Here is a 12,940-nt window from a genome sequence, read left to right on the forward strand (position 1 = left end):
GGGGTTTAATCATGCTGTAGGATTCTGCTCTTTTCTGTCATAGTGTTTGCATATAATTTGGGTTCACTAATGAGAAAGATTGCTTTACGTTATTTTTCATACTAGCTATTCTGTAAGGACAGTGAATAGGTACTCGATGGTGTTACTGGGAAAGGTAAGTCCTGTGAATTGTAACTTTTATAAACTGGCCCTTGGCGTGCTTTTTTCGTAACTTTCATTGGTAACCGATCAGTCTTGAAAGATGAACATCTTCATCTGCAGATAAGCAATATTTCTTCTCTCAGGCTAACAGGAAGTAAACATTTTACTTTGTTTTTCTATAATGTACTGCAGTACTAAAGGGGTTTCTCTGCATTTTGCAGTACTGGAAAAAAAATCAGATAGTATGTTCTGTTTTGTTTCCAAGCATTTATTATGGTTTCTAAAGCTTTCCAAAGCATTAGGCTAGCTTCTGCTCAAATACAATAATTATTGAAAGGATGATTTTAGAGAGAGGATTTTTATTAGGGACAGTAAAGGTATGGCAGTTCTGTGCGATATGGTTGAATGTAATTGTATCCCAATTTTGCTTTTGAAGCATAGCTTAATTTCCCTCAATGTAAAATAGGAATTAAAAGTATTTTCCTTTTAAGAATTATGATATTATGTAGTTTTTGTTACTAAAAGATTTGAAGTAGATCATCATGAAAAGTATTTCTTTAACTGACAGTCGAGCAATTATAACTGGTCTGCAGATGAGTAACGAGAGGCTAGAGAAGTAGTACGCATGTAGATGTCACAGTTGTCCTTCACCACTTCTGGCCATTAGCAGGAGTTCAACCTGTTCTGTCATTATCCTGCTGACACTGTACAACAGGTTGTATCGCATTGGCACTGGCTTCCATATGTCAGCACATCTGTGAGCGGTCAACTCAACCAACCATCTTCACGTCCCCCACTTTTGCCACGGATCTTGCTTGGAGCATATTTTCAAGGAGACGAGACCGCACATCTTTTAGTTGTCAGATTTCTGTGTGATCAGCATGGATTAATTCCTTTTTTTTTTCTTCCCCTAGTACTGGTTTATAAGCATAGGAAGTTTCCAGTAAATGCATTGTGTGGTGTGAAATTCCCTCCCTCCCTCTTCTTTTTCTATTGTTGTGTTTTGGTTTTCTTTTGTGTCTTCCCCCCCCCACCCCAGAAAACAAATGCACTAATCTGAAATGTTTTTCCACAGAACACTAGGTATTTAGAGTTATATACAACATTACATAGCATGCTGTGTACGTGAGTGGCAGATTAACTACACATTGAGCAGTGTTAACTGACATCACTTGTCAGTCCAAGTAAATGACTCAGACCTTACATAGCATCTTCACAAGTCACTTTCCCTGCCACTTCACTTTTAAAGTGGTAGCTGTTACGTTCCTATCATCCTTGTTACCATTTAAATTCAAGCATTTAGATATATGTGAGGTTTGAAGAGCATTTATGACAAGCCTAATCTTGTCCTCGTAGATGCACTATGTGCTAGTAAAATGAAAGACTAAGGGAAATGAAAAACTGCCACGGCTGAGTTAATTTTTCCCCCCCTTTCATTTAAGCTAATAAAGCTGTGTGGAACATACGGGTAAACTATTTCCCCTTGAAATATCATTTAGTAAATTAATGTTCATCTGAAATTGTTATTGTTCATCAGTGGGAGGTTACACTGCAAACCGTAAACAGTAATGAAAGGTATGCGTGGGGCTGTTTTCTGGATTGCGTTGAAGATCTAGCTCTGTGAGCTGTGCATACAACGAAGAAACCCTCCTGCAAGTGACAGAGTTGTTGCTTGCTTCTTTGTCAAGTAATGATTCATTTTTCTTCCTTTTTACTATAATGTCTCTTGCAGTGGCCCTGCTTCTGTGGCCAAACAACAACAAAAAAATTCCTGTTAGTACCAGGCTCCAGGCTGTGTAATGCAAGATTTCGCTTTCTCGCTATACTCTGGAGCTATTAATTTGTGTATATTGGAGGAGATAGGCTGAATATACCCATTGATTCTCACTGTCTCAGGAAAACAAGAAATTTCTCATAAATTAACGATACCACTGTGGCTACCTAACTAGGTTTCTCAGATTTGAACTGATTTTGGCATCTGGATTTAAAAAAAAAAAAAGATTCTTTCAGATTCCTGGCCATTCAGTGAAAGAAACAAGGAGAAAACTGGTTTAGCAAATTGAAAAGTGAAACTGTGCATGCATGTAAACGTGTGCATGCAGGTACATATGTTTTCTATTATTTTTAATGTATATTGAGTGTTTTATTGGATCCAAAGTAAAAGTTCAGTGCTTTTCAGAATGTATTTGAGTTTTATGTTCAAATTAATTGGAAATAAAATGTTTTATTTTAATAGAAGGAAAAAACTGTATTTTAATAATATTAAACCAAAATATTTGATTTTTAAGAGAAGTATTTCAAGTTTGAATTAATAGATTTTTTTTTTTTTTAATTGGAAATTTTTTTTTTAGGTTGTCCTGCACGTGCGAAAAAAAACCACTTTGAAAAGAATGTGTAAAAAAATCACCCACTCTGCTGATTACAGATTTTATAGGAAGCCTCGTAGCAGAGCAGCATCATGAAATCATTAAATTAAAAAGTAGATATGAAGTACAAATGTGAAAGTCTCATATTTGTAAATATGAACGTGTTGTTTTCCATATCCAGGTCCAGATTTATTCCACTTAATTTTAGGCACTGACCTTAGCTGCCTTGTCACCTTAGATCCTTCTCCAGTTACACCCCAGAGTGCCTCCAGTGAGGAGTTCAAAGCCGAGACCCTGGTGTCACTGCCCTGCCTGTAGCCCAGGGCTGCTGTGCCCCGACCTGGTGTCTCGACATCTTTCCCGGCTTGAAGCTGTGCTGTTGTAGCCACGTTGCACCTCCGGTGCATTTTCTGATCGCCTTTAATTTCTCCTATCAGTGAGCACAAATTTCTGAAGCGAACCTGAGCAGCTTTAGTGTATGGGTGGGAAAGAAACCTCACCTTGAGGAACCCTAGAACGGCTGAAGAGCCTGTCTGGGCAAGTAAGATCGTTGTGCCTTGAGAAAATACTGATCAGTGTTTACAGCTCCATGCACCGGTTAGCCAGAGCATGCAGTCCGAGGCTGAAAATGAAAACTGGCTCAACATGCGCTTAATAAAATTGAGTGACCGTGTAAGTGGTTGGTTCTTCTGGCTGCTCTGACTGTTTGACAAAATTCCTGTTTGAGCCCTGCTCAGTCAGGCGTCTCCTGTGCTAGATTTTGGAAGGGGTGCACATGGTTATGCCTGCGTCTGCTCTTCCCAGTGTGCAGCGAGAGCCACAGCTGCCGTGTGGTGGCGTTGCTGGAAATGCAAAAAACCTACCCTTTCAAATCCCATTTTAGATTAATTGGTCCAAGAATGTAAAGATCTAAAGGGTAACTTGCCTGGAAAGACAGGTATGGTTTGGTATCGTATAGTTAATGTGAACAGAGAGATGTTAATAGTGAATATTTATGCAGTCTCATTTGGGATTGCAAGAAGCTGGAGACCCAAACTGTTTATGAGAAACCTTCTAGCTATGATTATCTTAGTAAGACGAATGCCTTAAGGATCTGTCCACGTATTCATAAATGTATTTTGTAATTTCTGTGTAATGTATGCCTGCAAAATGTGATATTTAGAGTATATTTAGATGCTGTGAGTAGTAAAAAAAGGAATCTACAGTTTTTGAACAGCAGTGGATGACACTACTGAATGGCTGTCTTATGAACAGAATGCAGTGTTACCCCTGTACAGGTGGCTAAAACACCACTGGTGTGAGTGGTCGCGTAGCCTGAAACAGAGGGTTTTCCTCTTTTGGTTTGTGAGGCTCGTGTGGGTGCTGCTGGTGGCCTTCTGACAAGAATTGCCATTCCTGTGGTGCCTTTGGTTTTTGTTTGCCCTGCCTAGTAAAGCGTTAACGGTACCAACTCAGCCCGTACCGGCGTCCCTGCTGCGTCGTGGGTCTGCCTGGCAGGCTGGCTCTTCTCTGCTGGGGCTGTGGCCAGACACCGCGCAGAAGGACAGCTTGGACGGTGCAGTGGGAGGGGGGGACAAGGGCAGCACCAGGTGTGTATTTTCCAAGGCAGGTAGACCCTTTCCTTCAAGACTTTGAGTTTCCAGAGATGAAAAGTTGGAAGTACGCAGATTTCTTCTTTTAAGAAACGGTTGCAGTCTTTGGTGACTTAGATCTCTGTTTAACCAGAGTAGCCAGTATATATTATTCTAGAAGGCGGGTTTGCAATTTGGGGATTTGACAGTCATTTGATATCACACATCCAAAAGGCAGTGATGTAATTATTTATGCCAAAGCAGTATCTTTCTCACTTGCCATTCTAATGCTGTTTGGCTCATGAGGATCTCAAAAAAAACCCCACATACCCCCCTCCCCCTTCATCCCTTCATTCAACTTTGTTGTAAAAAGGAGGGCTGTGGCACACGGTTCTACAAGAAGTGCTGATCACTCGCCTCAGGAACAAAATCAGAGGAGAGCCGGAGAGCTGCAGCCCCGTGGCTTTCTGCTGCAGGCCGCCTCGCATGCTCAGCTTGAGGTGCTGCTCGCAGCCGGTTTGGGGACGCCCAGGGAAATCCCCACGGGGGGCTGCCGTGCAGGAGCTGGTGCTGGTGGGCTGGGGGCTGGCGTATCTGCCACCTGGGCTTATGGGTGTGGCATGGAAATGATGCTTTGAAAGATTCACCAAGGGTTATAAAGCTCTGGTGAGATGGACCATGCTATCCCTCGTCTTCTAAACTCAGACAGCATGAGAAGAGAGTATTGGATCAGGATTTTCTTTTCAGTGCTGGCTGTCCAGATTAGTAAAGTACGCTAATGGTGACAGGAAATGTAGCGATATTAAGTCATAGTGACAGTGTGGACACTTTATGATCTTCATGGGTGGTCCCGATAACTTGTTTTGATGCACTCAGAAACTGCAAAAAAAGAGCTAAAATTTGTAATGGTTTTGTATTCAATATGCAGTGGGAGCAAAATACTTGATATACTTGGCTGTTATGATGAGTGAGTGAGTCAGGAAGGTTTCTCTGAATTAGTGCAGAAGACTTGTGAAATTTCAGCCTCTGTCCTCTCAGATTTTGTGGTGGTGTTTTGTTTTTGTTTTTTATTTCTCTCAGGACCAGTTGGGTATACAATTCCCATAGCCAGCTTCGGGTGAAAAAAAATCAGATCATATGTAGCAAATTTATTACCTGCTTTTGCAGACCTGATAGTTTTTTGGAAAATCTGGATTCAGACGTATTATCTGAATCAAAATAACTGTGAAGAGATTGTCTGATCAGTTTTGGACTCGTTCCATTTTAGATATGAAGCTGCGTTTCGTTTGCTTCTGGTAATACTACATGATTTATTATGAATTTCAGATGTGAAGTATTGCAGTTTATATTAGAGTGTAGAACAGGAGGTTGGATGTGGATGTGGTGTAAGTTGATAATTCACAATGCTAAAAGGTCCTTTTAAAACTTCTGTGAAGCGAGTACAGGAGTAACTCTTACCTGGTAACGAAGCCTACTAAAAAAACCCACCTCCAAACCCTGGCGTTTCTCATTAGCATTAGTTTTAGAATGGAAATCCTACATGTAGAGCATTTAAATCCAATATCTGTAATACTAATTGAAGAAATTTAGCATAAATAAAAGACTAATTGACTACAGTGTAAATTACATATATCCGGATATCATATTATTGCATTTTTTTCTTATGTTTTCCTAATAGCATTTGAAATTCATATGCTTATGTGATGCTACTTATTTTTAGCGTATTTACCATCTTACTCATTGGCTGTTCACTCAGTTCTGTAAGCTGCAGATTACTGAATTGATTGACTGTGGAGCCATTTGGAAGAGATGGTTTTACATAATTTTGTTTAAGAAGTTAAATTCTCATTTGGATTAAGACCCTCAGTTTTTGTTTGTTTGATGCACAACCTTGTGACTTCCCTTCGTTTCAAGATCATCTTCTTCCAGTTGAGACTATAGTGCTGTTTCTGTTTGACTATGTACAGACTGTTTTGTGCACATTTGAGATTCTTCCTTTGTAGAGAGAAGGGTGAGTTAGCAGGGCAGGTTAAGCACTTTGAAAATGTTCTTTCTGTCTCCTCCATGACATTGGCAGTGTTTGGTGAGACAGAGGTATTGGTGTAGTCTGTCAGCAAAGTGCTGCTAGCATGGATGAAACCCCACTGGTAAAGCTGTATTTTAGTCAAGTCATCCACAATAGGGTCAAAATGCTACCTAGATGGAAGTGCAGCCTTGTTGGTGTGATTACAGCCACGCCAGGAGCTTCCCAAAGCCCCATTATGTCCAGCAGGAATTGCACCGAACTTACCCCTGGCATCCAACACGAGTCTGATGTAGACCCTGTCTCAGTAAGAACCTCCCAAGGTACATTTAATTTCCTAAAGTACATTTAAATTCCTTACCGCTTCTTTTGTAGGGCTCCCCGGTTTAAGGGGTTCCAGCAGCAGGACAGCCAGGAGCTTCTGCACTATCTGTTAGATGCAATGAGGATTGAAGAAACAAAGGTAACATCTTTGTGTGTGTTTTTGAAGAACTTTGTTTGTTTGACTGTATGGTAAACTACTACTCATTGCTTCAATGTTCTTCACGTTCCCAGTGTTTTAAAGATGCACTTAATGGAGTAGGAGTGGCTATTTCTGTTATCTTGAGAAGAATAATGACTTTTTTTGAAAGAAGATTTAATTATGTTCATGTTGATATGTTAAAATTGCTAATTGGAATAGAAGTTTCAGTCAGCAGTCAAAAGAGTATGGCAAGTAGATTATGATAACTTTAGGAATCTGAATTGTTAAAATAAAAGGGAAAAAAAAGGGCTTCTGAGGAGTCAGGAAAGTAAAAGCAGAACCTTTGATCTAGCTGGCAAAGTGAACTTTAAAGCTTTGGGACAGAAATTAGCAGCTCCTAGCTGTGGGCCTGCCCATAATTTTTGCAGAAATCTAGTTAAATGAAAAAAAAAAAAGGACAACCCCAAAATCTTGCAGTTTCTTGTGTCTCTTGAAAGTGTGAAGAACTACTTGTTTTATCAGTAAGGTGCTGCTTTTCATTATTTAAAATCTACATTGAAGTATGCTAACTATTTAACCAATTACATTGTATTAGAAATATCCCTGTGTGGTTTTTTGTTGTGTTTCTTCTCCTTTGTTATTTCTGCCTCCTGCATTGTTGAATACAGGACAGTGTGCGTTGGCTTGCTCAAACTATTTTGACCCTACCTGATTTCATCTGCCTGACTTAGTCTTGGAACCTTCTTTTCAGATGATATGTTGGTAAATAGCCTTTTCTGAGTCTTGTTTTGTCAAAAGGACATCCCTAAATCTCGCACTGACCAGTGTACTTCCGCTTCCTCTCATTTAGTAAGCTGATGACTGTCATGATCCTGAGCTGAATTATCTTGGAGACGAGAATTGTCCTGGAGATGAGATAGAAAGCTGTCTCTGACCCCAGTTCCTGGCACTAGAGTAGCGCTGAACGAATCCCCATCCTACCAGAATATTAATTTATATTGGTCTTGTCAGCAGTACACTTGATCATAAGTAGAACTGAACAACAGAAGCAGCTAAACCTTGACTTTGTCACGCTGACAAAATTAGGTGTTGAACAGGGCACGCTGCCCTTGGTTAAAAAACAGTTGTCATGTTTTTTAGTAGAGGGAAACTTTATTTTGTTGTTTGCTGATTTTGATGTAGTAAAACGTGGAAACTATATTTGCTTCACAAATGAGGATTCACCAAAAGCAGGATTATTACAGCAACAAAGCAGCTTCTCCAGTGGGTGACAGCAGTTGCCCTGCAAGTCAGTCTCCTGTTCCACCAGTGAACGTGCCATCATTACCGTAACCTGTGCCTGTGTTTGCGTTTTGAATTGTTTGTTATTAGAGAGGGGTGACGGCTACAGCAGCTACCACAAAAGAGCAATGGGAGATGGTGGGAATTTCAGGTGACCTTTCGGGCAGCGGCGTGTTTCTGCGGCCCCATCACCAGGCAGCAGAGGTTGGTCCCCCCTGCCCTGCAGTTACACCCCTCCGCTGCCCACGTGGCGTCTTGACCGCCTTAGGCTGCTCTGCCAGCGACAGTGCTGATAAAAGCACTCTCTTTGGTTTTTAACTCATTTTATTTTATTTAATTACACTGTGTTTCGAGTCTGTAGATGGCGTGACAAACAGAGAACGTCAGCTGCGCGGTGGCCTCCCCAGCACGTGGGCTGCGGCTGGGTCAGCCTGCCTGCAGCAGCTCCCCACCACCAGCGCCCCGCTGCTTTGCCATCCACCTGCAGGAGGGCCGAACACTGCTGTCCCTGCTTCCATATCCCTACCGGGATTAGTTTTTTTGAAACCCTAATTTTGATGATAAATACATATGATACACGACATGGCACTGGTTATAGGAACTAACAAAAAAAACGCATTCCACTTTTGCCTCTTCTCCGTGGTTCTGTATCTCGTAAAAAGGCTTTCCAGCACCAGCGTTGAACTTCTTCCTATTCACGTTAAAAAAAGTTAGACAGTGCGTATGTAGACAAGTGGATTTTTTTAAGATAAAAGCTTGTCGATACTGGAATACAGATGACATACTGTCTGCACTTTCCAGCAATGTGGGCCGGAGATGGTTTCACACCAGGGCCTGAAGTGGCTGAGCCCTGCTGCTAATTGATTAATGTCTGCTGCCATTGTCGGCAGCACCCTGCCCATTCAAAGACTGTGTCTTTCTTTGACCTAAATAAATGGTTCAACGCGCTAATCCCGACAAAAGGGTTGCTTATGGCCCTAAACCCATTTATGGTGCTCAACTTCATGAATTACCTATTGATTAGTCCTTTTAGTATATTGTTGGCTTTAAGATGAACAAAGCTGAGCTCGGGGCAGCGGGAGTTAATTCACAAGCCAGGTCACATACTCACAAGGTAGGAGTATGACGTGGTCTGATGGGTGCCTGAGCTGGAAACCGAACCTCTGATGCTGTCTGTCGTCCTAACGCTTTTGTAATATGTGGCTTGACAGTGTTATTTGCTGCCTGCAAGCAAGAGTTACTTATTCTTTTCCTGTTAGGACGTGGGGTTGGAGTTACTTGCAGAAGGTTTCGTATTGCCATTTGTCTCTAGAATGGTGCTTTGCTTTGAGCGTGAGTTCAGTGACACATGTAATTATAAATGTCGTTTGCACACCGACATGGGAGACTCTTCCCTGTGACTAGAGTTGGTGGATTAGGGAGCCCATACCTTTGCCAGGAAAAAAGGAAACACAGGTCATGCACACTGCAGCGTTCTCTCGCCACAGACCTGCTGCAGCCTCCGGCTTCCCTCTCCGCGGGTGTCGGAGCCGGGGCTGAGCCCCGTGCAGTTCTGCTGCCCGGGTACGGCTCTCAGGAGCACGACGTCTCCTTATCCCGGGCAGCTGAGAAATACGGGGGGAAGCAGCTGCAGCTCACCTGTCTGAATTTGCTTCTTTCTGAGTCTTCTTTCAAAAATGGAATTTTTAGGATTGTTTGAGCAAATATTGGTGACGTTTATATGGGTTCATAAAAAGTTTTGTATCTCTCCTAAGGTTTTTGAAAATGACTTTGAAATGTGCAGTGTTTTTTAGAAAGTAAACAGAAGTAATAAAAAGCCTGCCCAACACAGTCATTGAAGCCTGGCTATTGAAAGATACTTAGCTGCCTTCAAGTATTTTGTAGCCTTGTCAATCAGTAATAATCCATTTTTCTTCAGCATTTCCGCACCTCCCCCGCCCCCCGCAGTGGAAGAAACGGAAAGTATTTGTTTATTTGTTCACTGAAAATCTTACAGTTTCTTCATGACCTCTCAAGTGCTCTACAGCAGCTCCCTTTTTAAGGGGTGGAAATTTTTGGATGATTACCTACTAAAGTTAAGCCCATGTAACTTTGACGCTGTTAGTGAATAACAACAGTAATTTTAAAATATTCAATTATGCTTGTTTTATAGAAATAAGAGCAGATAAAATCTATCATACTAATAGTTTTTTAGAATGTCTACACTTAAAATACTTGCTAAATGTTTTGTTGGTTTGTTTTTTACTTATAGCGTATACAAACTGGTATCTTAAAAGCATTTAATAATCCAACTACTAAGACGGCAGATGAAGAAACTAGAAGAAAAGTCAAAGGTATGCAACTCTTTATTGAATGCTTTTAAAAATGCACAAGTTTTAAATACCATTTTCTTCAACACTGACAATTGCAAACAGCAATCCTGAAGTACTGTAACTTTTATTATGTATTCTAGTGCCACCTAGTGCGTATCTTAAGGATAGAGAGCTTAGTATGTGCTGACTTGCATCTTTGTAGCCAGGATAAAGTCTTCCCTGTATTAATAATGCCTCTTGTTACGATAAGTAGAATTTAATTTTATTTTCTAAAGTAGTTTGCTGCATCTTCAGGTTTGCTATATAGCCACAATTATTGTATCACTCAGGCCACTGTCCGTAAATAAAACTGATTTCTGTCAGCTGACTGATACCGCAAGCACTCTAAATATGATTACAAAGCCAAGATAGGGAGCTGTTTCAAGAGAAGACATGTTTTTTCAAAACAAGAGTTTTGAAATTGATTTTTGTGTCTGTGTGTTTACGCAAAAGTTCTAATTTGGGGGATTTTGTTTTAATTAAAGTCTTAATAATGATTAAGCTCTTTTGAAAGTCACCCTTCCCAAATCTGCAACAGTTAGGGCACAGAGGCATGTACTGGAACGGGCTTTTGTCTCATTTCTCAGTTTTATACTTTCAAAAACCATTTAGAAAGGGTGACAACCTATCTGCTACCCTAGTCACTATACCAAGGCAATACAATATTATGTATTCAAAAGAAAACTGAAATTTCATTTAAAAGGCTTCTTCCTGAGAGATACAGTGTTATTACTCTGTTACAGTAGGTGGGGAAGGGAGGGATAAAAGGGAATTGTATCACTAAAATATTTCTAAATGCTGAGAGAATACAGTATATGATGTATTAGTTATTGTGTTCAAAACATTTTTGAATATGTTTAAAATTGTGCTTTCACAATAAATCTTAGAATTATGTTGTACTTATAGTGTGGCATTGGATCTGTTATTTTTCACATTTAAAAAAGGCAATGTTTTTTCAGCATATGGAAGAGAGGGTGTGAAGATGAACTTCATAGATAGGATCTTTGTTGGTGAATTGACTAGCACTGTCATGTGTGAGGAATGTGAAAATGTAGGTATTCTGGAATTTGGTTTGATGTGGAATAGATCACATACTGGTTTGATTAAATTGTCTTGAAAGTATAAAATTGTATTACCAATTTTATACTTGTTCGTTTGTAGAAACAAGACTTGATTGAAAGTTTCTCATTTAAAATGATTTATTCCTTCTTTTAAAGCATTATCCTCCCAAACCTAAGAAGATGGGTTCTTTGAATTCAAAAAGGATTCAAGTACTGGGCTTGATTTTACATCTGACTTAAGGCTGGAGGTTCCAAATTGTACAATCATCCGTGTTACACTCCAATTTTATGTGATATTTTAAAAACATCTAACTATCTTAAAATGTAAATCCTCCTGCCTACTCTTCTGGGATATACCTGAAAATTGGGAATTACTTATTTTGAATTAGTATGAGTGGGGAAATGCTAAAATTGCTTTTTTTTTTTCCCTTGAAGTATTTTTGATAATTAATGTAATAACTCTAATAAACAGCATATTCCTTTCATAATTAATATTACTGACATTTCATCATAAATGCTCTCCATGATCCTTGTAATTTTCTTTAACTTTGGAAGAGAAAAATCTCATTTGCATGGCTTTTCTAATTGAATGTGACATTCGTGTTTGCTTTAAAACATTATATTTCGTATTATAGAGATTAAGTAAATCAGTCAGTCTGAATAATTAAGCACAGCCCTGCAGTGCCAGGTAAACTTCCCTCTGTGTGATGTGCAGCTTCCACTTCAGTGTGCTACTGGTATCAATGAAGAACTTTGAGTTTTTATATATTTTGTGTGTCTCATTAATTTTTGCTGGATTCTTACATTCTGCCTGCTGAGGACTCAGGAATTTGCCAGCTGTAGCTCTCTGAGGAAGTGTTTAGCGTTTGCTTTCCTTTGCCTGCATTGGCAAAGATACTTTTGACTAATGTTTGTTCATGCAAACTCACTCTTTAGAGGAACCCCTGTTTGAACATCGCTCATCAGGCAGTCAGTCGTCGTAGTTAACAGTAGTTGTGATCTCATTGATTGCTTTACTGGAACCTAAACCCTGCCGAGTCCCTCACACAACAGGTAAAAATAAGCCTTCAGTCTGTACCTAATGTCGCAGGTGGAAGATAGGGTCACAAATGTAAGAGAAGGGCAATGACGACAGCAGTTGAGGGCATGAGTGTGTTCAGTAACTTACAGGTACGATGTGATTTTTATTTTTTTTTTAAGGCCTTGTTTTTCACAGTCTTTCCAGAGATAAGACAAGACAGTTTTGGAAGGAAATGGGTAACGGTAAGGGAGAGAGCTTAAGGAACAGGCTTGGATGAGATGTTCTCGTCATAAAGGCAGATGAAAGGTGGTGAGAGAGAATGTGTTTAGGTATGATTTGCTGGATATTTGAGTTTCATCTTAGATTTTTATGTGGCTTATAGATGGCAAAATAAAACTTCAGGACAGAAAAGAAGGTTGGGTTTTTTTCAGTCTCCTTTTCCCCAGGAATTGGATTTATTTTAACAATTACTAGTCTATGTTATGGTGTGAAATTTTCTAATAAAGCTTTTGGCTGTAACCAGTAAGCCTGACTTAATCTTTTCTGAGAGCGTCAGGTTAGAGCCTGTCATTTAACTGTCATTAACCAGTCCTTGTTGCTTAACAGTGTACGAGGTCAAACGCCTGCACAGAAGTGTCCAGGCTCAGGAAACTCTACGAGTT

General features: G+C 40.0%; 1 protein-coding gene across 5 annotated transcripts in view; it reads left to right on the top strand.

The window, feature by feature from the left end:
* The window catches only part of USP45 (ubiquitin specific peptidase 45), a 55,150-nt gene that overhangs the window by 31,334 nt on the left and 10,876 nt on the right, over positions 1-12,940 (top strand). For 3 of the 5 annotated variants that reach the window (XM_075414319.1, XM_075414321.1, XM_075414320.1), the window contains exons 9-11: positions 6,477-6,564; positions 10,097-10,178; positions 11,156-11,247. In XM_075414319.1, the coding sequence (XP_075270434.1) occupies positions 6,477-6,564; positions 10,097-10,178; positions 11,156-11,247 (262 nt within the window). Of the gene's footprint in view, positions 1-6,476; positions 6,565-10,096; positions 10,179-11,155; positions 11,248-12,940 lie in introns of those variants that run through there. The other 2 variants (XM_075414323.1, XM_075414322.1) reach the window with 1 other exon arrangement.

The sequence above is a fragment of the Opisthocomus hoazin genome, chromosome 2, assembly GCF_030867145.1.
Source record: "Opisthocomus hoazin isolate bOpiHoa1 chromosome 2, bOpiHoa1.hap1, whole genome shotgun sequence".
Lineage (NCBI taxonomy): Eukaryota > Metazoa > Chordata > Aves > Opisthocomiformes > Opisthocomidae > Opisthocomus > Opisthocomus hoazin.